The following is a 23,382-nucleotide window of genomic DNA, read 5'->3' as shown; positions in this document are numbered from 1 at the left end:
AGGATAATTTAGAGTCTAGTAGCACTCCCAAATACTTAAATTCCTCAACATTAATTAGTTGTTGTGCACCCAAGCAGACTTTTACTGCAGCCACGGTTGTTTTAGGTTTACTGAAAAACATTGATACGGTCTTTTTAACATTAAGGCACAGGCATGAGTCATTCAGCCATTTTTGTAAATCATGTAATGCCAGTGAAAGCTGATGGGCTGCATCATCAGCAGTTCTGGCTTGTGTAAAAATTACCGTATCATCAGCATGCATATTCAAACCAGTGTGTCCGAATCTAAGTCGAGATATAACCATGTCGGAATGTGCCATTTATAAGAAGCACGTGGCAGCAGTTTAGTCCACAGAGATATCATGTTCATATGGTGGAAGAGTTCGTAATGCTGTAGAGAGACTGCATCACAATAGTTTCCCCCCATAGCCCATAAAAATAATTACATCTTACTGTCTTATATTTAAGTGCTGTGATCCGGTGGAACTCCATTCTGCTGATATCATTCCGGTAAAAGCTTTCCTAGTTGTGACATTAGACAAATTTAATTAGATGTGCATTCACCAGAATCTCAGGAAGCTGTGACTTTACATTTTGTGACTTAGAACAATAAGGTCCTGCAGTCCCTGATTCTGATTATTAGATTTGGAGCAGAAGGTGTCAGGTGTTATATTACCAGTGTCATTTAATAGGTGCATCATATACCAGATTCTGTTCTCCTGCCAGTTTATTTAGCAATAAATCTTTATTCCTAAATACCACATATCTACTGTTCCACAGTGGTGGATTATGAGGGCTGAAGTTGCTTGTAGATAATTTCAGTATAATAATTATGAATGAAATTAGTCTTTGTGTTTTTCTGTCACAATCACATCTTAGAAGAAAACTCGTGACCCACGGCTTCTTAAATATTCAGTTAATGATATTAAACATCAAACTGTCTGTTTTTAAAAGAAATCTTAGCCATTTTATTTAAATGGTAACATTAATGCACTCGACAATAATGACTTTCATTCCTCTATTTACACTCTTTATTTATTATTGCTTTTCTAATGTAGTGCATTTTTCTAAATTAAGTGAAGTTAGCCTTGTTTATAGCTTTTACTGCAGTCTTGGAAAGTGGCCAGGACCAAACTGGAGTCTTCAGATGCATTCCATCTTTAGTAAGTTAATTATGTCTATAACGTTTTCCCTAAATCCAAGCAACTCTGAGGAAAGACTGGAAATTAAATAAAAACTCATTTAACCCAACATTGTTTTTATTTATGTGCACAGGAGCTGTTCAATAACAGAAATACTGATGTAAATAGTATCTAAAAAAGACAAATCCAAAGCACACACATGACTGTATTACTATAAACTGTTACAGTGAATGTCTGCACGCCACAGTAGCTTGGAGCATTTAAAGCCACAGAGCCAGTGTTGTTGCCTACAGCTTGTCACAGAGTTTTGTCATAGCGCTGCTGACTCAGCCTCCTGGAGACGTTGCTTTCGTAAGCTCCCCTCCTTTTCCTGGGAGGTGCTGGTGTTTACATGGATGTGCTCGTGGTGCTGGCTGGGCTCTGTACCAGTACTGGGTTCCTCTGGTTTCATACCTAGCTCTGTGGTCGGCATGAAGCTGGACACTCTGGTGACAGTGGCAGAGAAAAGGACACTAAAGAAACTGATGGACATTATGGACAATGCTGGGCATCCTCTGCACACGGCCATAAACAACCAGAAGAGTCTGTTCAGTGACAGGTTGCTTCTCCCAAAGACAAGAACTAACAGACTTAAAAACTCCTTTGTCCCACACGCCATCAGACTGTTTAACTCCTCTCTGGAGGGGAGAGGGAGGGGAAACAGGAGGACAAAGGAGGGGGGAACAACTAAGCTGTAGTGCCTCTTCACCTCACTGTACAATACCTTGTGCAATACTTTTTGTAAATAGTCAACAGTGCAATAGACTCCATACTTGAAATGTGCAATTCACTTGTATTTTTATTTTTATTCCTATTTATTCTATTTATCCCCTTTGTATATTTTATTTATATTTGTCTCTGTATTTATATATATGTGTGTGTGTGTGTGTGTGTGTGTGTGTGTGTGTGTGTGTGTGTGTGTGTGTGTGTGTATATATATATATATATATATAATATTCTGTAACTCTGTAACTTCTGTCGGTGCTGTGCTTTTTTGGAAATCGAATTTCCCAGAGGAACCCACCCGAGGGATTAATAAAGTTCTATCTAATCTAATCTAATCTAACCTCAGTACCATTTGGGAATAAGGGAATGCAATGTTGTATTGGCCACAAGGAGACTGCCCATTTCACTAAAAAAGTGGAAAAGAACTGTTCCCTTTCCATTTGATTTAATATTGTCGTTCACTTTGCAGACATCAACACGTGTATTCCACCTGCACACTTTGTCTGGGCAGAAAGGCTTAAAACTGGCCTGACAACTTCTCTGAAGTTTCTTGCCACAAAGGTTTTTTGTTTGATTTGGAGGTTGTGAGGTGTGAGTTGATTGTATTGTGTCTTGCTGAGGCCATCATCTTCATGATAGCGGTGCTACTGCATCAGGTCTATGAATGAGTATTACAGTCTTCAGGACTTTTGTGCCATGCTGGGGCAGCAGGTGGAGGGTCGCAGTAATGTTGTGGGGACGGAGCTGGACTCCCTTAGGGTGGTGTCTGAGAGGTGGATAAGGACAATGTTGGATAATACCTCCCACCCACTCCATGATGTGCTACAGGAGCACGTTCAGTGAGAGGCTGAGATTACCCATAATGCACCACTGAACAACACAGATTGTAGCCACCTGAATTCTGTTTTCTTACCACTCATGATTCAACTGCATAATCCTAGGTATGGTGGCTGAAGAAGGACAATCAACTCTGGCCACCATTCATCTGCAGTACATGTAGGTTGTCAGTCCACCATTTACCTCAACAGTCAATAAACTTTTATATGATGGCAGGACTGTTTATCAAAGGGAAAGTGTGACGCTTAGGAGCCAGCTAGCTGACATAATGTTACCTTTTAACCACCTGTTGTTGTTATTTAGCCGTCTCGTTGTCATCTGTCCAGAGAATAAAAAGCATGTTCATGCATGTTTTTCCTGTGTTAGAGCCTTGATTTCAATTACAGACAGGAGGCTTGAGGCGAGGAAGTAGAAGAATGAGGGGGAGCAGAGATGGAGGAAAAAACAGAAATCTATAAATCTTCAAATGTATGTTGTATACAGCGCTTTGAGTAGAAAAGTGCTATATAAGAATCAGTCCATTTACCAAATGTTAAATTGTCATGTATAGCATTAATGAGCTATTTGCGATATTTAAATTGTAAATAAAGGCCGACTGCAGATGTGGCCGGCAACGTCAATTTTGGCCACTGTATTTAAAATGACGGGGAAACATTTTGAGTACAATTTAAAATCTTATATATTTTAATCTTATGCATTATGTAAATTAACTAACTTTCCTGAAAATAACCAGTGATTTTTTCTTTCCTTTTTTAAACGATTGTTTACATCGCGATTGTGTTTTCAGGATAAATGAGGCAACATGCTGTTTAATGTGATCGCTGTTTTTGTACCGTAGTTACGGTGTTACAGCCCATTACTTTAATTATGTCCGTAAGATGCGGAAGGATCCTCTCGTAGAGGAGCAAAAGTGACGCAGGCGCAAGAGTCACCGCCGCTTCTTGTTTACCATAACAACTGGCGACGCTTTCTCCTGATTGGCTGCAGCTACATCCTGTTTTCCCAGGCTTCTGCCATTTAGATGCTATTTTAAACGCTTCCTTCGTGGATTAACGGGAGCGTCTTTAGGAAAGGCGTAAGTCAATAATAAGATCGTTGGCTGGCTCTTTCAGTGAGGCGAAACGTTAGCCACAGTCAAGTGCGGATAGCAGCGCTGTGTCAACGCTAACATGAAGCTAACAGCGTTTCTTCTTCTGCGGGGAAAAAGCCAGTCGGTACTCCCCAGAGAAGTTCTTCTGTTGAGCCGAGATGCCCCAAAGATGGACGCAGAAACACAGTTTTGATAAGTAAGTGTACGATGGCTGGAAATAACACATCTGCTGGCCCTAACTAGCCTTTGTTGAGCTGACTGTGGTGACTCCATTAGATCATTGCCGATGTTGGACACAGGAAGATATTAGCATGTTTTCCATGTCCAGAAGAAGAGCACAGACTCATGGATACACTGAGCTTTTACACCGTCATCTTAAAAAAAGGACAAGTGAAGTTGGAACATGTAGCTCCTGTTGTTGGGTGGTGTTTACATTATTGTTGAAGATCTGTCAGAAAGTTCACAGACTGTCCCCACTGAAGCAAACAGGCGAGCACTGTCACAGAGTCTGTCGTGTAGACACAGCAGAGAGCAGTGTGGCTGAACCACAGTGTGATACACACTTGGCATTGCTGACAGAGTATAGCAGGCAGCCTTTTTAGATGTCAGCTGTTCATAAAATGATTGTGGAGTTCATACCTTTTCTTCATATTCACATCACTGACAGATGATTTGGAATATAGACATTCTGTGACAACAGAAATGCTGGAGAGTGAATTCTGAAATAAACAGGCCCCTTTCTGTGCCTTGAATTCATGTTTGTGCTTCGTCCTTCCACAGCTTTGTCTACTATGGATCACAACATCCCAGAGATACTGAAAGATGCTGATGTAGAGCGAGGCCTGATCGGTAATACACATACATGCCTGCACACACACAAACACACTCATGATTGGTGACATGGCCAAGATGTGCTGTGATAGGCTCCAGCCCACGACCCTGAGGAGGATAAGTGGAAGAGAATGGATGGATAGACTCGCATTACAGATTGTGAAGATAAAATATATTTTAGAAGCTACTAATAAACCAAGGGCACAACAAATAACAGAGCGCACAAAGAGCATTATGGGAAAGATGAGCTTCGTGTACTGTGTGGCATTAGTTCTGCTAAAATAAAGACCATTCAAAACAAAACAGAAGGCTCACTGTGAGAGTTTGAACCGGTCACTGTCGGCTTGGATTAATTCTCCACACTGTGGCCTCTCTGCCCAGTTTAGCTGTGGTTTCCCCCACTGGTCTGCACAGCTGTGTGCCTGTAATCCACTCAGCATTTCCTCATTAGTCGCCACGTTAATGATAACACATGGCTAATGTGGCTGCTGGATAACTGCTAATAATGAAATGGCTAATGTTAGCGTGCGTTAGCATTTCTGAGAACTGTTCAGTACTTTAATGCAGCTGAAATGAGAATGAACGTCAGCTGTTAGTGAGGGGTGGAGCTGTAAGCTCGTCTGTTTGAGGCAGAGACAGCTCTGTTTGTATCCACACTGTTGCAAATGAGTATTTAAGTTTAATTTTAAGTTTAATATGGATTAATACAACCCTAGAATGTAAGCAACAAATGTATAAATGCTTTTGTAATTGATTCCAACCTGCTTCACACAGCTGCAGTTACAACAAGCATGCACAAAGAGCCCTGTTTAAAATGAGTTTCAGCTCGCTCTGCTGATTCCCCGTGTCTGCATTATTAGACAGCGGCACGGTAACCTCTGATGTTCCAGTTTAGACTTTTACAGCTTTACTGTGCAGTCAGATAAACAGGATCACTGAGACCACACTGAGCAATAAAATGATCAACTAATTTCCTCATTCGTAAAGTGTCAGAGAGCCAATTCATTGCAGAAGTTTTGATTTCTACAAACACTGAAATGTCAGGAAGTTGCAAGTTTGCTATTCTGTGCTCTTAATATGAGCACTTTTACAGCAGCATTTAATGTCAGCTCAGCATTAAGCCGACTCTGTGATGCAGAATCACATCAAACGTCTCTGCAGAGGGTTTTACACACACTCATCATTCGTTGGTCACAGTGAGGATCTGGACATAGTGGAAACATCTCAGTGAACATGAGGCTAAAATGGTTTTAATGCATGAAAACTAAACTAAATGTATCGTAAAGTGACATTTTAGAGCTAACCTGTAGACTGATTTGTAATCTGATTACATCTGATATTCAGTCATTGAATGCTGCCAACATTTTGGTCTGGAACCTTAATGGAGACGTGGGGTGTCTCCAGACCTCAGTCCTATCTGTGGAGCGAGCTGGAGCTGGAGAGGAGAAGGCCAACAGTGCTGCTGAGATGTGAGCAAGCCTGGAACGTCTGACCGCTGTGCTGTTCTCCACCAAATACTGAGTCATCGTTTGCTCGGGGATCAAATACTTATTTCACTCAATGACATGAAAAGTTCATTTAGAACTTTTATGTAACATGTTTTTCATTTTTGTTGGTTTATGAAATGAATTCGATTGTTTATTTCTTTGCAATGAGCCAACTTATAAACTCAGCAGTGGGTGTGCAGTCACCTATAATTATTATATGTACGTGGCCACATACATAAAACATGATTAGGCCTAACAGTGACACCTCGGCCTCTGTGTTCAAGATGACAAGGCAACGTTACAGCTTTGCAGTAATATGTATATATTTTATATATGTATTACTGTACCTTGAACATATTACATGAACCAATGAAATGTGAGGGATTTTGAGCAGGATGAGCTACGACTGATCATTCATTGTTGTTGTTTCTTTCAGAGCAGTTTCACTTCCTGTTTGCTAAACAGAGGATCTGAGTGCAAATGGTATGATTTATATATGCAGCACAACATGTTGTTTTTCTGCCCGATACTACGGCACAATTTCTACTAAGCTGATTGATCAATAAACATTAATCCTCCACTGTCCATGTGAACATAGCTCCTCCCATTTCAGTCTTGACCTCAACCCAGCCCTGATTCCTTTATATTTGGAGTGAGACCTTGTAGTTTTTCAAAGGTTTTCCTCGGACTGCTTTTGCCTGTCCTGACCCTTTACTGAGGGCTGTTTAGGTTAAGCCACTTCACACTGGCCTCTGCATCATCCCGTTCGGGTTGCTGATTACAGATGTTCATGTCTCGTTCCTTGCAGCAAGCTGAGGTGTTAATCAGGAGCAGCTTTAACCCCAGTCTGAAGTGGTTATTCCGGGGTCACGGTCAGGATCAGGAAGAGAAGAACTTTGTAGTGGCTCACAACCTGGTGTCCCGCTCCTCCGAGCGCCTGCTGCGCCTGCAGCAAGCGCTTCTTTCTGTGGCGCCTCAGTGGCAGCTGGTGGGCAGCGCACGGCTGTCTCAGGTGAATTTATACAGTTTGCAGTGTAACTGGATTGTGATGGGTGTGAGGAGAACATGAGTGAATGAAAGCTCTCGTAGCTTAATCTCTTCAAAGATTACATCCTCAACATTCTGACTCTTTAATTGCCATTTTTGGGATGAGGTCATAATATTGAACAAACATCGATCTTGTTATAACTGAGTTCATAATCTCCTCTCCCCCGTCTAATCAGGTCTGTTTTAAAGGAATGCCAGATGAAGCTGGGGTTCTTCTCCTGCCCTCCTCATCCTCCCTGCAGGGTAAATACAGAGCTCAGTGGAGACTCCTGGAGCAGCGATCCCTGCTGATTTTTATACACGAGTACACGAGGAGGGCTCGGCTAGCAGCGGTTTACATATCCAGTGTGAGCAGACTGTTGGAACATCATCGGCAACACCTTGCACCTCAGCAGGTGAGGCCGAGCGCTCAGCACTGTGTGATCTAAAGCTTACTGAGCACTGTGTCATATAGTCACGCGCTGTACATCACACTGTGCCAGAGGCTACCAGAGGGAACTGTCCAGTTGTGCTGAACGTTTGCGTCTTCACATGCACCTTCACTGGGCGATGTAATGAAGAGTCTGTGTAACAGATCACAGACGTCCGCCACAACCTGTAGTTGGATAATTGTTAAAAATGGTTGCAGGAATGCTTCTGTAACGTCCAACATTTGACATCTTTGTCAAAGAGTTTTAGATTTCTGTATCGCCACCAGTGCCTGTTCACACAGTCACAGTCATTCTGCTCTCTTTTCCAGACCCCGTCAACTTCATGCAGGCTCGATCTGGGTTCACTGAGTCAAGAACTCAGAGTTCATCTCAATCACTGGTCTTGCCTGTTTTCCAAAGTCCAGTCTGACCACTTCTTGAGACGTGCTGCTGGTCATCATACCAGGCTACTGCTAAAGATCAAGGAATCTCTGGACTTACTTGGTCTGCAGGCTCTGGTTTTGATGGAGCACTATGTCCAAGCGATCCTGTCTTCTGTATTCCAGACTGACTTAGACTCTGTACCAAAAGAAGTCTTGGAGGATATTTTAACAGGGACTTATCATTACAACCAGGTTGTTGATGAGCAGAGAGGTCAGCACAGCGCCTCCAAGCTAAAGACTGCAGTAATGCAGCAGGCACATTTTTCCACATTGGATTCCAGTCTTCCAAGGATCAAAAGCCATCGCCCTTCTCCTTTCTCAGTCAAAGAGTTAATGATGATTTTAGCAAGCTATCATGCAGAAATGGCAGCCAAGCAGCTGCACTACTGGGCTTCAGAGCCGCCCTGTTACTTCTGTCAGATCCACAGCAACCATGAGACTTGCACGTGTGCTCAAAACCCCACAAGTCTCAGCTGTGGGATTTCCACATTGAGATCTGAGTGGACCTGGGAGCAGCTACATTATACATATCTAATTTCCTCTCCTCTTTTCTCCATAAGTCGTCCCACCCTCCAGATGTCTTGTCAAAATAAAAATACAACACTTCCTGTTTACACGCCTGATGTCCATTTGAACAAGCCAGTCGTGGAAAATCGTCCCTCTGTTTCAGCCAATCCCGCAGATACAGAACATAAAGAGGAGAACTCTAAAAGAGAACAAAGTAACCGGTGTCAAAAACGCACGTCCCATTCTGCTTTTACTCAGAGCGGCGTAGAAGCGTTGGACTTGGTTCAACCTGATCCGACACGTTTAGAAAGCGGCGCGCTTCTGCAGACAGCTTCACCTTTGTTAATGAGCTCCCAACGTCTCCGAGGCGTGCCGCCGTCAAGGATTTTCCAACTTCAGCGTTCCTCAGCAGAGCTGCTTTTTCAGGTGTTTGTTTCGTCCAGTGATCTGCTGGCTCCGCTGGTTTCACATACACCCACACCAGAAAGACTCAACGAACAGCCGCTTCAAACCCCAGCAACGGACGTGGTAAATGGGAAGGTTGACTCAACGATCTTGAGCGCTCGAGTACCAAATACACCCGATCCAGTGGAATTAGACAGAGAGAGCTCGAAACTGAACAAAGACCAAAATGTGGAGAGAATTCAACAGGAATGGGCCGAACTGGAAATAACTGTGCCAGATCCCACCAGCAGGTATGGTCACACCATTGTTACCACCTACCAATGTTATTGGTAGTGTTTCTGCGTCCGCGTCATTCTTTGTAGGGATGTTGAGTCCATTCATATCTGCCTTACATGCTGGGCCAGACCTCTACTGTATTCTTAGAAGCAGACTATGACTGTGACTCGTACAAGTGTGGTGTTTATTGTAAACATATAGAAAGTGCTGTATGAAGATGTCACATTTGATCTCTGACCTCTTCGTCAAGGTCAATAAATGGATCTAAAGATCAAAGTAGTAATAATGCTACATAAACTACTTAAAACGACGTTTCTTACCGCCTGTTTGTATTAATGATTCATGGCAGGTTCTAAATAGCAAGTTACTTTGTTCCTCTGACGTCTTCTTCAAGCTCAATAAGGTTCAACTTTAATTAGTTTAAATTTTTCATAAAATGAACAACAATGAAAACATGATCTGGATTTATGGGGATTCTAAATATCACTCTACAGGTTCCAGTGTCACATTTACACTCAGGTCTAATTTCTGCCACATCCTTCAAGTCGGCCCCAGAATGTGTTATTTTAAAGAAAGTGTTAATAGAAATGGAATGAACTGCCTTGTTAGTCAGAAATATGCTGTTATATCCTGATCGATCTTGATTCATTCGGGGAATATCTTGAAGTTCATGCAATGATGAAGTTAGTGCTGTTTTGCCACATGCATGAATTTGCACAATTCTCTTTGAAGTAAGATTGACAAAGTAAACCATGAAACAAAGACTGAAAGCAGTTTTCTCCTGACAGAAGTTGTTTTTTTGTTCTTCCCAGTTCTTATGTTGTCCCTGTTGGGCATTCCCAAACTAATGATTATAGTAAGCTGGACAACTGCAGGTGGAGGACAGTCGCACACAGTCTATCTGTTGTAATTAAATGTGCTATATAAATAATTAAACTATTAAACTATCTGATAATATCATGCATTCATTCCGACTCGTACTGTCTTGAAAGCGACGCATTAAAAATGCAGACTCGGGCCAAGAAACACGGTCTGTTTCTGAAGAGATGATCATTCAGGCATGAAACCAACACCTTCAGGTGGTGTAGGATTCATGGAAACGAGTGCATGTTCCTACGCTACTACAGTGTTTCTATCAAAGGATGCTTAAACATTAAGAGGTGATTTGTATCTTTCAGATCAGAGAAGGAGGAGATGTTTGAAGCAGACACAAAGACACTGGAGCCGGACCTTGTTTGCTGGTCTCACTCAGTCCAGTGGTTAGACCTGGGTGAGTCTCTGGTCTTTGCTGATCTGCTTGAACAGTATCATACCCTGCTGAGGGCTTTCTGCAGCAGAGCCCTGTGGCTGCAACTACAAGTCCCTGTAGCAGGACACACTGCAGGAAGCCTCAACCTCCAGGAGCACCACAGGGGTTTCCAGGTCATCCACCGGCTGTGTCAGGCTTCAGACGCTGGTAAGAACGTGGCCTCAGCAGCCACTGTGCCCACCGTCTGATGATAGCAGACATGTATACGTAAAGTAGAGTCCAGGCTGAGCGTGTAGTGCTGTAATGTTGTACACTGCTTTCCTTGTTACGTTTACTTTGCTGCTTTGTCTACAGCAGCTGTTTTGTGTCTGCGTTGTGTGTAACCGCTTCATATTTTCTCTTCCTTTGGAATGGACACGTTTCTGTTGTCTTATCCACGTTTGTGATTGGTCACATTAATCTATGAGCACATTCACATGAAAGTGGGGGCAGAGTGGGAAACGCTGAGCTGACTGGAGCTTTGCCTAAACTTAGAGTCAGTATACAGAAGGTCTCTCAGTTATGTTAAATATTTATGAAACTCCGGGGAAAGGCTCTCAGATACTCTGAGACTCAATGATGATCTGCACAATCTGAGTGCCTGATCGTTGTGTTTGCTTCTGGCACACATTTGGACCTGATGGATGGGGGAGGCAGTGTGCACAAAAAAGAATCGTCTAATTTCAAAGTGTTTTTATCCCGCAGCCTCTCATCAGTAATGATCACAGCTTGTGCTGTCAGAAGGAGCTGGGGGGAGCTTCTCAGCACTCAGGTTAACAGCAAAACCTCCGAGAGCAGCTCGACTGCAAAACTCTTTGAAAGGAGAAAACCGAGCATATGAAATTGTGTTGTGTGTGTGACACTCCTTGTTGTGTGTTGTAGGTCAAGTTCCAAAGGAGAGTGAAGTCATGCTGGAGGACCTGAGTCTGTGTGTGTTACTGGTTACTGCACATGCTCAGTGGGACTATGGTTAGTGCGCTTAGACTCACACACTGACCGGTCTGCTGCTCTGACCTTACATATTACATGTTTTTACATATATGTCATTTTTGTCTTAGACACGGTGTGATGTCATTAGCTTTGATTTCATATTTGATTGACCAGACACACTAAGTTATTTTTAAAATCATGTTTTACTTCATTTTTAACAGCAGCAGAATTTCCAACAGTTGATAAATATAAAGTAGAGCTGGGCGATATGAGATTTTTTCATATCACGATATGTTTTTTTCATTTCAGGCGATAACGATATCTATCACGATATCAGCCAAATAACTATATTTGTAAGATTTAAATGTGCCGTTGCTCACAAGTAAAATGTGAAATAATCAGCAGCTTGTTTTGATTTAAATATTTATTTCCCATAATAAGTTCAACAGGGTAGATGTACTTAAGGAACATGAGACTTTTTCAGATAAATAAAGGCAAATATTGCAAACTACACAAAAGGCAGCCGCTAAAGCGTTTAAGTTTCAAAATAGAATAAATGAAACAGAGTAAATTGTCAATTCCACTTAGAAACAAAATATTAATTCTAAAAATAAATCTTAGTCAATTTTGTCTGTTCTTCTGTAAAACAAACTAACTTTTGTCAATATCAAATAAACTGAGAACTAAAAGGAAATTCTCGATCTCTCCTTGTTGTATAGCTGAGCTTTTCAAACAGTTTTAACAGTTACTTTAGTCTGACAAAAGCCGAATGACGAATCAGCGCTTCCAGTCAGAGACTGAGCTGCACCGCTTTATTGTATTTCCAGACTTGCTTTCGGCGCATTTACAGTGCAGCTACTCTGTTTTTGTCAGACTTGAAATAGCTGAAATACCTTCACACTACAGAGCTTCTGTGGCTCTTCCGTTCAACAATCTCTCCGGCGTTGGAGCCATCATCTGTTTTCTCTTCGGTAACCTTCGGTCACGCTCTCGGTTGATTTTTCTCTAGTCGGCACACTCCTTTCCTCCATTACCCGGGCGGCATGGCGGCTGGCTGCTTCCCAAACAAACACACATGTGCGGCTTGACGTGACGCTGCGGCTGTGATTGGTTCGGCTCTGCACTACTTAATTTGGATTGGCTGTTCTTTTTTTAAGAGGACGAGCGCGGTGAGGTCTATCGCAATAATTTAATTTTTCTATCGAGAAAAAGTTATTTCGCGATACATATCGTTATCGTTCTATCGCCCAGCTCTAATATAAAGTACATTATGGTGTTTTTTTTTAAATTCCTCAGCAACAATAAATAACATCGGACATCGCTCGTCTGTAAAAAAGAATAACATTATCTGCAGACTGACTTTGAGCTGAATCGCTGTCCCCTGCTGTGCTTCTGCTTCGTCGTCTCTCCTCAGAATTGTGCCGAACTTTAGGTTCAACCCTGACAGATAAATGTTTGATAAATCAAAGAAGCTCGTTTGTGGTGACATCATCTGAAAAAGATGAAAATGTGACAACGTCAGCAACAATGGGGCGTTTCCTTCTGCTGCTGCCACCCCTCCTGTCTTCTCTGCGCTGCCGTCAGTCACACAGCAGAGCCTCAGGTAAACGTTCCACCAGCAGCACTCTAACCAAACCCAGTGGAAATGACATCAACTCATATCTTCATCTGGACGTAGTGTTTAGTGGGAGAAACGTTTCGTCACATCCAGGTGACGTCTTCAGTCTCAGCTGACTGCAGGTTTCAAACTTATAAACAGTCCATCTGCACAATGACTGAAACCAGCCCACTGAGGGAACAATGGGCTGGGAGCTCAGTTCCTTAATCTTAATTATGCAAATTCTCATGACCACTGATCAACAACCACTGATCAATGGGTCAGTGGGCTTTGATCAGTGGTTGTCTCTCTTTAATATTGCAGAGTCTTTGCCTGATTTTTCTTTTTTAAAAACAGTTTCTACATAAAATAATAATAATAATAAAATTGACTTGATGCCCGTTGTGTCTGTCTCCCCTCCACAGGTCCCTTCAGCCTCTTCCCCTGTACTCTGCAGAGGCAGACTGTTGGTTTGGTGCTGGCCTCTGTGCAGCTGCCTACTGTATGGGTGATGTCCAAGGCACACCAGTTCCTCTCCTCCTGGAGTCTCAATAAGTTCCTGCTTATTACACAGGGGGACCTCACAGTAGGTTACTCATATATTACAACCAGAACACGTGTTCTGTAGAGCTGGGTGATCAGAGACTGATATAAGTGCAAAGGCTGTTTCATAAACACGATGCAGTGAACTCTGATCATAGTCACACCACTTTGTACTAACACTGGAGTAAAAACAATGCAAAGCATGATGTACTGTGAGCTTCTAATGGCTGTCTTTGGTGCTGTACTTATTTTTGGCCCAAAGTTCGTTTCATTTATTTCACTTTGCTTCATATTCATGTATTAAGGATTTCATACGTTTCGAATAAAAAAACAAAATGAGTTTGAGCAGTGGTGCCAAAACGTTTGGACACAGTTCATCTTTAAGCTCAGTGTCAGTTTAAATGTGTTTTTTGTGTCTGCAGGTGATGAGGGAGTCATTCGAGGCGATGGTGCATCAGACCAAATCACTAGTGATGAATTCACACAGTGACCAGCAGTCTGCTCTACACACCCACAGCCAGCTCCTCCTGCAGCAGCAGCTGCAAACGCTGGAGCGTGCTCGGTCTGCTCTGCAGGTGAGCTGTCTGCTTTCTTCTCACAGCCACGTCAGAAAGCTTCACTGCTGCTGTGCAGACGGGTGGACTGTGTGTTTAGTGTTGCTGAGGATCATATACCAGGACTATACAGAGCCACACATGATTCCCTAACCACATCTAACCGGTAATGTTGGTGTCTTCACTGTCCGTCAGACCTTCTCTTCTGTGATGCTGAGGACATTCTCCAGTGACTGCAAGCAGAGGTCAGGAGAGATCTTTGAACACACCATGCCTCCTGCTGTACACTGGAAGCCCAGCCACAGGACAGGTACTCGTATCTGAGTGTATGACTTCAGTTTACCTCAGTGTTTTATGTAGATTTATGTTGTAAGGTAAGAAACTCCTCTGAGCACTTAGTGACCGTGTGAATAATAACTCCCTTTCACGGGAAACCAGAAAACCAGAACCAGAGTCTTAAAAGGTGGCTGTAAGGTTTGGGTGAGAGGAAAGCTGACAGAGAAGTGTGGAGAACAACTATATACTATATAAATAATATACCGGTCAGTAGAGGAAGAGGAGTTTCAGAGTAGTGGAAAACTTACAGAGACCGAGAGGACAAAGCACAAACTAAAAGACAGGGAAGTTATGAACAGATCTGAATAAAGACCACATTGATCAGGTGATCAGGTGTTCTGTTTCAGGTGATCAGGTGTTCTGGTGATCAGGTGTTCTGGTGATCAGGTGTTCTGTTTCAGGTGATCTGGTGTTTAGGTGTTCAGGTGATCAGGTGTTCTGGTGATCAGGTGAACAGGTGTTCTGTTTCAGGTGTTCTGGTGATCAGGTGTTCTGGTGATCAGGTGATCTGGTGATCAGGTGTTCTGGTTCAGGTGATCAGGTGTTCTGGTGATCAGGTGTTCTGTTTCAGGTGATCTGGTGTTTAGGTGTTCAGGTGATCAGGTGTTCTGGTGATCAGGTAAATGGTAAATGGTAAATGGCCTGTATTTATATAGCGGCCTGTATTTATATAGCGCTTTACTAGAACTAGGTGTTCTGGTTCAGGTGATCAGGTGTTCTGGTGATCAGGTGAACAGGTATTCTGTTTCAGGTGATCAGGTGTTCTGGTGATCAGGTGTTCTGGTTCAGGTGATCAGGTGTTCTGGTGATCAGGTGAACAGGTGTTCTGTTTCAGGTGATCAGGTGTTCTGGTGATCAGGTGTTCTGGTTCAGGTGATCAGGTGTTCTGGTGATCAGGTGAACAGGTGTTCTGTTTCAGGTGATCTGGTGTTTAGGTGTTCTGGTGATCAGGTGTTCTGGTTCAGGTGATCAGGTGTTCTGGTGATCAGCTGTTCTGGTGATCTGGTGATCAGCTGTTCTGGTTCTGGTGATCAGGTGTTCTGGTTCAGGTGATCAGGTGTTCTGGTGATCAGGTTTTCTGGTTCTGGTGATCAGGTGTTCTGGTGATCAGGTGTTCTGGTTCAGGTGATCAGGTGTTCTGGTTCAGGTGATCAGATGTTCTGGTGATCAGGTGCTCTGGTGATCTGGTGATCAGGTGTTCTGGTTCAGTTGATCTGGTGATCAGGTGTTCTGGTGATCAGGTGTTCTGGTGTTCAGGTGATCAGGTGTTCTGGTGATCACGTGTTCTGGTTCAGGTGATCAGGTGTTCTGGTGATCAGGTGATCTGGTGATCAGGTGTTCTGGTTCAGGTGATCAGGAGTTCTGGTTCAGTTGATCAGGTGTTCTGGTGATCAGGTGTTCTGGTTCAGGTGATCTGGTGATCTGGTGTTCTGGTTCTGGTGATCAGGTGTTCTGGTGATCAGGTGATCAGGTTTTCTGTTTCAGGTGATCAGGTGTTCTGGTGATCAGGTGATCTGGTGATCAGGTGTTCTGGTTCAGTGATCAGGTGTTCTGGTTCAGGTGATCTGGTGATCAGGTGTTCTGGTGATCAGGTGATCTGGTGATCTGGTGATCAGGTGTTCTGGTTCAGGTGATCAGGTGTTCTGGTGATCAGGTGAACAGGTGTTCTGTTTCAGGTGATCAGGTGATCTGGTGTTTAGGTGTTCAGGTGTTCTGGTGATCAGGTGTTCTGGTTCAGGTGATCAGGTGTTCTGGTGTTTAGGTGATCAGGTGTTCTGGTGATTAGGTGTTCTGGTTCAGGTGATCAGGTGTTCTGGTGATCAGGTGAACAGGTGTTCTGTTTCAGGTGATCAGGTGATCTGGTGTTTAGGTGTTCAGGTGATCAGGTGTTCTGGTGATCAGGTGTTCCGGTTCAGTAGATCAGGTGTTCTGGTGTTTAGGTGATCAGGTGTTCTGGTTCAGTAGATCAGGTGTTCTGGTGATTAGGTGTTCTGGTTCAGGTGATCAGGTGTTCTGGTGATCAGGTGTTCTGGTGATCTGGTGATCAGCTGTTCTGGTTCTGGTGATCAGGTGTTCTGGTGATCAGATGTTCTGGTGATCTGGTGATCAGGTGTTCTGGTTCAGTTGATCAGGTGTTCTGGTGATCAGGTGTTCTGGTTCAGGTGATCTGGTGATCAGGTGTTCTGGTTCTGGTGATCAGGTGTTCTTGTGATCAGGTGATCAGGTGTTCTGGTTCAGTTGATCAGGTGTTCTGGTGTTTAGGTGATCAGGTGTTCTGGTGATTAGGTGTTCTGGTTCAGGTGATCAGGTGTTCTGGTGATCAGGTGAACAGGTGTTCTGTTTCAGGTGATCAGGTGATCTGGTGTTTAGGTGTTCAGGTGATCAGGTGTTCTGGTGATCAGGTGTTCTGTTTCAGGTGATCAGGTGTTTAGGTTTTCAGGTGTGGATCTTTAAGGAATGGTTTAAGTACAGCAGCCTTTGAAGCCAGTGATGTCTGATGGGCTCTTACAAAGTGAAACAAAGTGAAGTGGTTTTGTAGGCTTTGTGAATTCTGAACATAAAAACTGCAGCAAACATCAACACATTACTAAACACGCTGTAACTGTTCAACGAAGAAGTTATTTAGGGGTTACTTTTATTCGGCTAAACTCATCAGGGTTGGGTTTAAAAATCGATTTTAGTTTCAATAAAGTGATATCCATTCATTAAGTCCTGAATCCATTTTTAAATATAAATGTATTTTTGTCAGAAACGCCAGAATCTCAGGTTGAAGCTCACAACATTATTTCAGCAACCATCAAACAGCTAAAACAGCAAATGAGAGCAGGTTACAGAGTCCGCACAGAAACACAGAGCGTGGATCGTTCACCCGACGGCACGGACACGCCGTCGCTGATTCTGTCGACGTCTCACAGATTCTGACGCTGCAGGTTTCATCACTCAACACTCCAACAACAAAGCCTCATTTCTGCTGTTAAACATCGAACAAATGTAAACTTTTACAAATGATGCCAAATAACAAACTCTCAGCTGTGTCTGTAATCAAACCTCTGTAACTTTGCTCTGCTTCACTTCAGCAGCATCAGGTTCACATCTGATTTTCTTATCTGCTATAAAAAGCCAGGCCAGGAAAATCTGCTCCATGTTTTTATCCTCAGTTACTTTGCACAAAGACATCTGCTGTGATGATCACACCTGTGATGAAGTCTCACAGTGTCAGCTTTGTGTTTATACACAGATAGTTACACCGAGTTTGTAATTGCACATAAATAATCAAATAATTTGGAATTCAATATTTGTAATTTACAAGCTTTAGAGAGTTCTTTCAACAGTACAATAAATGATCATCATTATAATATTTCTATCAGCCCTGCTGATCATTCAGACTAAGCCAGAGAAGACTTTGGTTTGAATAATAAAGGAAAACACTCATGACTGTTAAAGTGTTTTAAATGTTTTCATTAGGAGTAACACTCAGTACTATGTGACTGTAATACAGTGAATGTAGTTTTCCTGTGAGAGAACAACCCACAAACTCAGGTGTGAGCAGGTGACCCTGTGCCACACCGCTGGAGTGCAGCAGGTTCTCACTCCTGGCTCTTTGCTGTGTGTCTGTCTTCACTGCTCCAGCTCCAACACTTCCTGATCTTTGTCATGTTTTGCACTCAAAGTTTTGTCACTAACAGCTGCAGGTTGGACTTCCAGTCTGTTCCTTCCACAGTGACTGATCCACCCATGTATTATGAACAGAACACCAGCTGTCATGTTTGTGCTTTGGGTCGCTGTCCTGCCAAAGCAGCAGCTACAGCGTGTAGTTAGTGTCATTGCTTATGAATGCTTTTATATTCGCACCAACCACACTGAAAATAAATGGCTGCTGTAATATTTCAGCAGCATCTCAGTTCAACAGAAGCTAAAAGTTTGTATTTCATTTTCTCTCTAAATGGCCTTTTTCATTTTACGCTGTGTTTCCAAAGGTTTTCCCAACAGTCCCAGTGAATATGCATCTCTGGCAGCTCAAACTGTGATTGGTCAAGTGTTAGAGGGCGTGGCCCCTCTGTCTGACGACGCACGAGTCCAAGCATTGAGTATAACGACGACAGCGTTCATGGAGGCATGGATGGAGCACATCCTGAGACAGAAGATCAAGTTCAGGTGTGTTTTAGAGCACAGACGGTGTTAGCCAACAAACTGATGACATCATTAAAAACAGCAGTTTGGTACATGTGCGTGTGACTCTTCACGTCACATAAACACAGACCATCTTCAGATGTTGACAAATGTCCTTTTGCTCTGTTTTTAGCGTGCAGGGCGCTCTTCAGCTGAAGCAGGACTTTGACTCTATTAGAGAAATGATCCAGTCCAACCAGTATGGTCTGTCAGCTGAGCTCCACCAGCAGCTGCTCAGCCTCCGGTATCACCGTCTGGCTTTTTCTCTTATTCATTGTCATCTTCATCTCCCTGTAAATCTCTTGATTGTTAACTAATCAAACCAGTAACAAATATCCAAAACCAGCCCAAACGAGCCTACGTGTTCAATTCAATTCAATTGTATTTATATAGCACCAAATCACAACAGCAGTCGCCTCAAGGTGCTTTATGAAAGCTTAGCAGCTGTGCATACTCCACATATCTGAGACCACTGCTTTACTGTGAGCTTCAGAGTGTGGAAGCCGTCATCTTTCTAGTCTTACTGACCACTGAACGTCACATTTTTCCATCTGCAATTTTAAATCACCAATGAATCACACAGTCAGTAAATATGCAGCTTTTGGGGCTGTGGGAAGAAACAGGCACAGAGGAAGCATCCAAACTCCACCCAAAAAGACTCCAGACAGGTTCAGACTCTTTCTGTTATTTGGCAGTGCAGACCTCTGCACCACTGTGCCAGCTAAGAAGGAAATGAACACACTGCTGTTTGCACTGCGGACGTCATGTTCTCTTCCACTGAGGCTGATTCTACAGGGTGGGCCATTCATATGGATACAGCGTAACAACATGGGAATGGTTGGTGGTATTAAAGTCCTGTTTGTGGCACATTAGTATATGTGAGGGGCAAACTCCTCAAGATGGGCGGTGACCATGGTGGCCATTTAGAAGTCGGCCATCTTGGATACAACTTTAGTTTTTTCAATAGGAAGAGGGCCATGTGACACATCAGACTTATTGGTAATGTCACAAGAACAACAATGGTGTGGTTGGTTTCAACGTAACTTTATTCTTTCATGACTTATTTACAAGTTTCTCTTTGTTCACAGCCATTGACATGTCGAAGGTTAACACGTGAGGATCGAAATTGTGTTGATATCTGGTGAAAGCAGTAACCGGGTCATTGCAGCACATTTCAATGCAAGACCCCCTACGAGACCACCCATCTCCCATGCTACAGTTAGCAAACTGCTTGTTCGTGAAACTGGTTCAGTGTTGGATTTGCCAAAATGTGGACGCAAGAAAACTGTCACTAATGAAGAAACATCAGTGGCTGTCCTAGCTTCATTCAGCAAGAGCCCACAGCGTAGCACTCGCCGCATGTCACTGGAGAGTGGCATTAGTTGAACATCCCTTCGGCGGATATTAGCTACTCACAAATGGCACCCTTACAAACTCCAGCTGCTGCAGCATCTCAGCGAGGATGACCCAGGTCGGCCACAGAATTTGCAGAATGGGCAAAACAAAAACTGGAACAGGACCCTCAGTTCACGCAGAAGATTTTGTTCAGTGATGAGACAAACTTTTATGTGAATGGTGTTAACAAACAAAACCAACGCTATTGGTCTGACACTAACCCACACTGGATGGATCCCTCCAAGACTGTTGGAACAACAAAAGTGATGGTTTGGTGTGGTATATGGGGCACAACGATAGTGGGTCCATTCTTCATCAATGGAAACCTCAAGGCTGCTGGATATTTGAAGTTGCTACATGATGATGTGTTTCCCTCTTTGTGCACTGAAGCTGGCACGTTCCCTGACTTTTTCCAGCAGGATGGTGCACCACCACATTATGGGTGCCAGGTCCGAGCATTCCTAGATGAACAGTTTCCTGGAAAGTGGATTGGTCGTCGTGGGCCAGTTGAATGGCCCACAAGGTCTCCCGATCTGACCCCCTTAGACTTTTATCTTTGGGGTCATCTGAAGGCAATTGTCTATGGTGTGAAGATACGAGATGTGCAGCACCTGAAACTACGGATACTGGATGTCTGTGCTGGCATTTCTCCTGCAGTGTTGCTATCAGTGTGTGAAGAGTGGGAGAAGAGGGTTGCATTGACAATCCAACACAATGGGCAGCACATTGAACACATTTTATAAGTGGTCAGAAACTTGTAAATAACTCATGAAAGAATAAAGTTACGTTGAAACCAAGCACATCATTGTTGTTCTTGTGACATTACCAATAAGTGTGATGTGTCACATGACCCTCTTCCTATTGAAAAAACAAAAGTTGTATCCAAGATGGCCGACTTCTACATGGCCACCATGGTCATCACCCATCTTGAGGAGTTTGCCCCCTCACATATACTAATGTGCCACAAACAGGACTTTAATATCACCAACCATTCCCATGTTGTTACGCTGTATCCATATGAATGACCCACCCTGTATATAAGTCACTTTGACGTGATGTCAGAGTGGGACTCAGTTTTCCAAATGCAGCTGCAGTGCTGGGACCAGATGTGCACAAGAAGATAATCATACAAATGTTGCTATTTTCAGTATTTAGTCACATCTTTGTTGTACACCTCAAACATTGTGACTTCAACTGTTTTTGGTTATCTCCTGGGTCTGTTCAAGTAAAAAATATTAAAGTGTTACTTTTTAATATTTGCTGGCAGAGTCTAAATAATAAGTGATGAAGTTCCTCGGTGCTCTCTCTGCCTGCAGGGTTTTTCAGCAGGTGGACTCAGCAGTGGTGTGCCTGCTTCAGCAGCCGCAGGCTAAACCGTACGTGCAGTCTCGATCCTGGGAGCCTTTCTCTCGCTGCTGTAAGTGTCACGTCAGTCTGCAGCGTTCAAATGTGCCAACACGTCACAGTTCATTTCCCTCGTTCCTTCAGTACACAGGCGTGTTGGGCTGTGAGAAAGTTGTCCTTCATCAACCAAGCACATGTTCTGTTAGGATTCACAGGCTGTGTGGTTGCCATTCATGTGACAAATACAATGAGAGGCAGTGGTGATGAGCCTGCTGTAATTCTCCAGGTCCGGCTGACAGAAACGGGGACAGCACTGATGCTGCTGTGGGGAGCAGTATAGCCAACCTGAGGTGCATGGAAGGCGAGGACCTGCCTCAGTCTGATTCCTCATGCACGCCTACCGACCTCCCTCCAGTAGACCCATCGACCCCCGCAGAGCCATACCTCGCTCCAAGGTACAGTTCTCCCATTCTCTCTACGGAGGTAGTGCAGAAATTCATCATTTTTTTGACACATTAATGGGCCTGATGCACACTTCTCCCAGTTAAGAAGTGTTTCCTTTGTGCTCACAGCCTGGTGCTGGGTGCAGCTCAGCAGGACTGGTTAGACCTGAGGATTCAGACCAGTGCCCGTCGCTGGAGGCTGCCGGGGCTGTCCTGCCTGTCCAACTCTGAACACTGAACACACACACACACACACACACACACACACACACACACACACACACACACACACACACACACACACACACACTTTGATTTAGTAGCAACATTTGAAGGAAATATCATGTAAATACATAAAAATAATGATTTTATTTTTGATAAATAGACATGAGGGGCACCATGAAGCAGGTGCAACACACTGGGACAACACTGGTTAGAACTTCTCGCTCACATATGTTTGAAATGTGTCAAATGAATGAAATGATAATTAATTTAAAAACAAAATGCTCTTATTTTCAGAAATATTTCTTTTACCTGTGTTTTATATACCTGAATAAATCAGTTTGTGTTTGCATGTTCATGTGCTCGTGCTTCTTTTCATTGCTGTTGTCAGTTTATCAGACTGGAACTGGACTAAGTGCACCATGAAAACCATTTGATGCTCCTTATCTCATTCAGCTGAATTCATTTCTGTGCTTTGTGACTTTATTTCAGTAGTTCAAACTGCAGAACAACAAACACAGGACCTGAAGACAGAAGCAAAAGTGATTTTCTTTTACTTTTGATTCTGTTCCCTGTACTCTCGATGGACGAGAAGCACAAATCATTTCTTTACTAACCCCTCCTGTTGTTGTTCGCACAAATGAAGTCAGGACCGAGAACAACAACAGTTCAGACTACTCAATGACAGGAATACATTTCTAATCATCCATCCTGGTTGTTATTAGTGCACCATCTCAAAGCCATGCATCATCGCAGGTCTCGCTGCCGTCTCGTAAGCACTGTATGACGTCACTGTTATACCTGCCTCACATTTACACACATTCTGTCTTGTTTTCACTGACCGCCAACTTTCCGTTCTCTCATCTACCTCCTGCCTCACTACAGATCTCAGTATTGTCTTCAAACATCACGGTCTATGGACGCTGACTTCATCTGTGTCCATCAACACAGCAACCAGCAGTTGGGCTTCATGCCGAGAAAGAATGAGAGTCTCCTCTCTTCTTAACCCAGCTTCAACAACTCGATCCTATCTGAGCTCTGCACATCACCCTTGTTCCTGGAAATAAATACGTACAAATCCGTTCCTCGGGCATCCTCTCACTCTCTAAGCTTGTGACAAACAATTTGGTCCATACTACACAGGTACCAACTCATCCTCTTCACAGCTGCCCTCCTCTTCATCAATCCTCTGTATTTCCTGATTCACTAACTGTCCTCCATCCTCAACATGTTTTCTTCACTCGTTAGTACGTTCACATCTCTGTCTTAACTCACTACAGGTATAAATCAACACAGACCCCAGGATGCGACATTCTCACCA

The 23,382-nt window shown here is 43.3% G+C and overlaps 1 protein-coding gene across 3 annotated transcripts; it reads left to right on the top strand.

Moving 5' to 3' along the window:
- Positions 1-3,697: 3,697 nt before the first annotated feature.
- Positions 3,698-22,419, top strand: ccdc142 (coiled-coil domain containing 142). Of its 3 annotated transcripts, none has more exons than XR_015124704.1 (17): positions 3,698-4,029; positions 4,614-4,682; positions 6,588-6,634; positions 6,960-7,163; positions 7,375-7,593; positions 7,938-9,253; positions 10,418-10,695; positions 11,410-11,496; positions 12,872-13,060; positions 13,480-13,640; positions 14,020-14,172; positions 14,347-14,461; positions 18,465-18,642; positions 18,791-18,901; positions 21,343-21,469; positions 21,683-21,851; positions 21,969-22,419. XR_015124704.1 is itself a non-coding variant. In XM_086261802.1 (17 exons), the coding sequence occupies exons 3-17, from the start codon at positions 6,632-6,634 to the stop codon at positions 22,075-22,077; spliced, it is 3,393 nt and encodes a 1,130-aa protein (XP_086117928.1). In that variant the 5' UTR covers positions 3,698-4,029; positions 4,614-4,682; positions 6,588-6,631; the 3' UTR covers positions 22,078-22,419. The 3 variants fall into 3 exon arrangements, 2 of the variants coding, with proteins under 2 accessions (XP_086117928.1, XP_086117922.1); XM_086261802.1 differs by having other exon boundaries at positions 21,369-21,469; XM_086261796.1 differs by lacking the exons at positions 3,698-4,029; positions 4,614-4,682; positions 6,588-6,634 and having other exon boundaries at positions 6,936-7,163; positions 21,369-21,469.
- Positions 22,420-23,382: the final 963 nt, after the last annotated feature.

Source organism: Aulonocara sp. 'chitande type north' Nkhata Bay, linkage group LG2, assembly GCF_057382095.1.
Source record: "Aulonocara sp. 'chitande type north' Nkhata Bay isolate Kocher_YH1m ecotype deep benthic linkage group LG2, A_spYH_male_GT1.1, whole genome shotgun sequence".
NCBI classification, from domain to species: domain Eukaryota; kingdom Metazoa; phylum Chordata; class Actinopteri; order Cichliformes; family Cichlidae; genus Aulonocara; species Aulonocara sp. 'chitande type north' Nkhata Bay.
The sequence above is the reverse complement of the archived record's forward strand: the minus strand, read 5'-3'. Positions and strand labels throughout refer to the sequence as shown.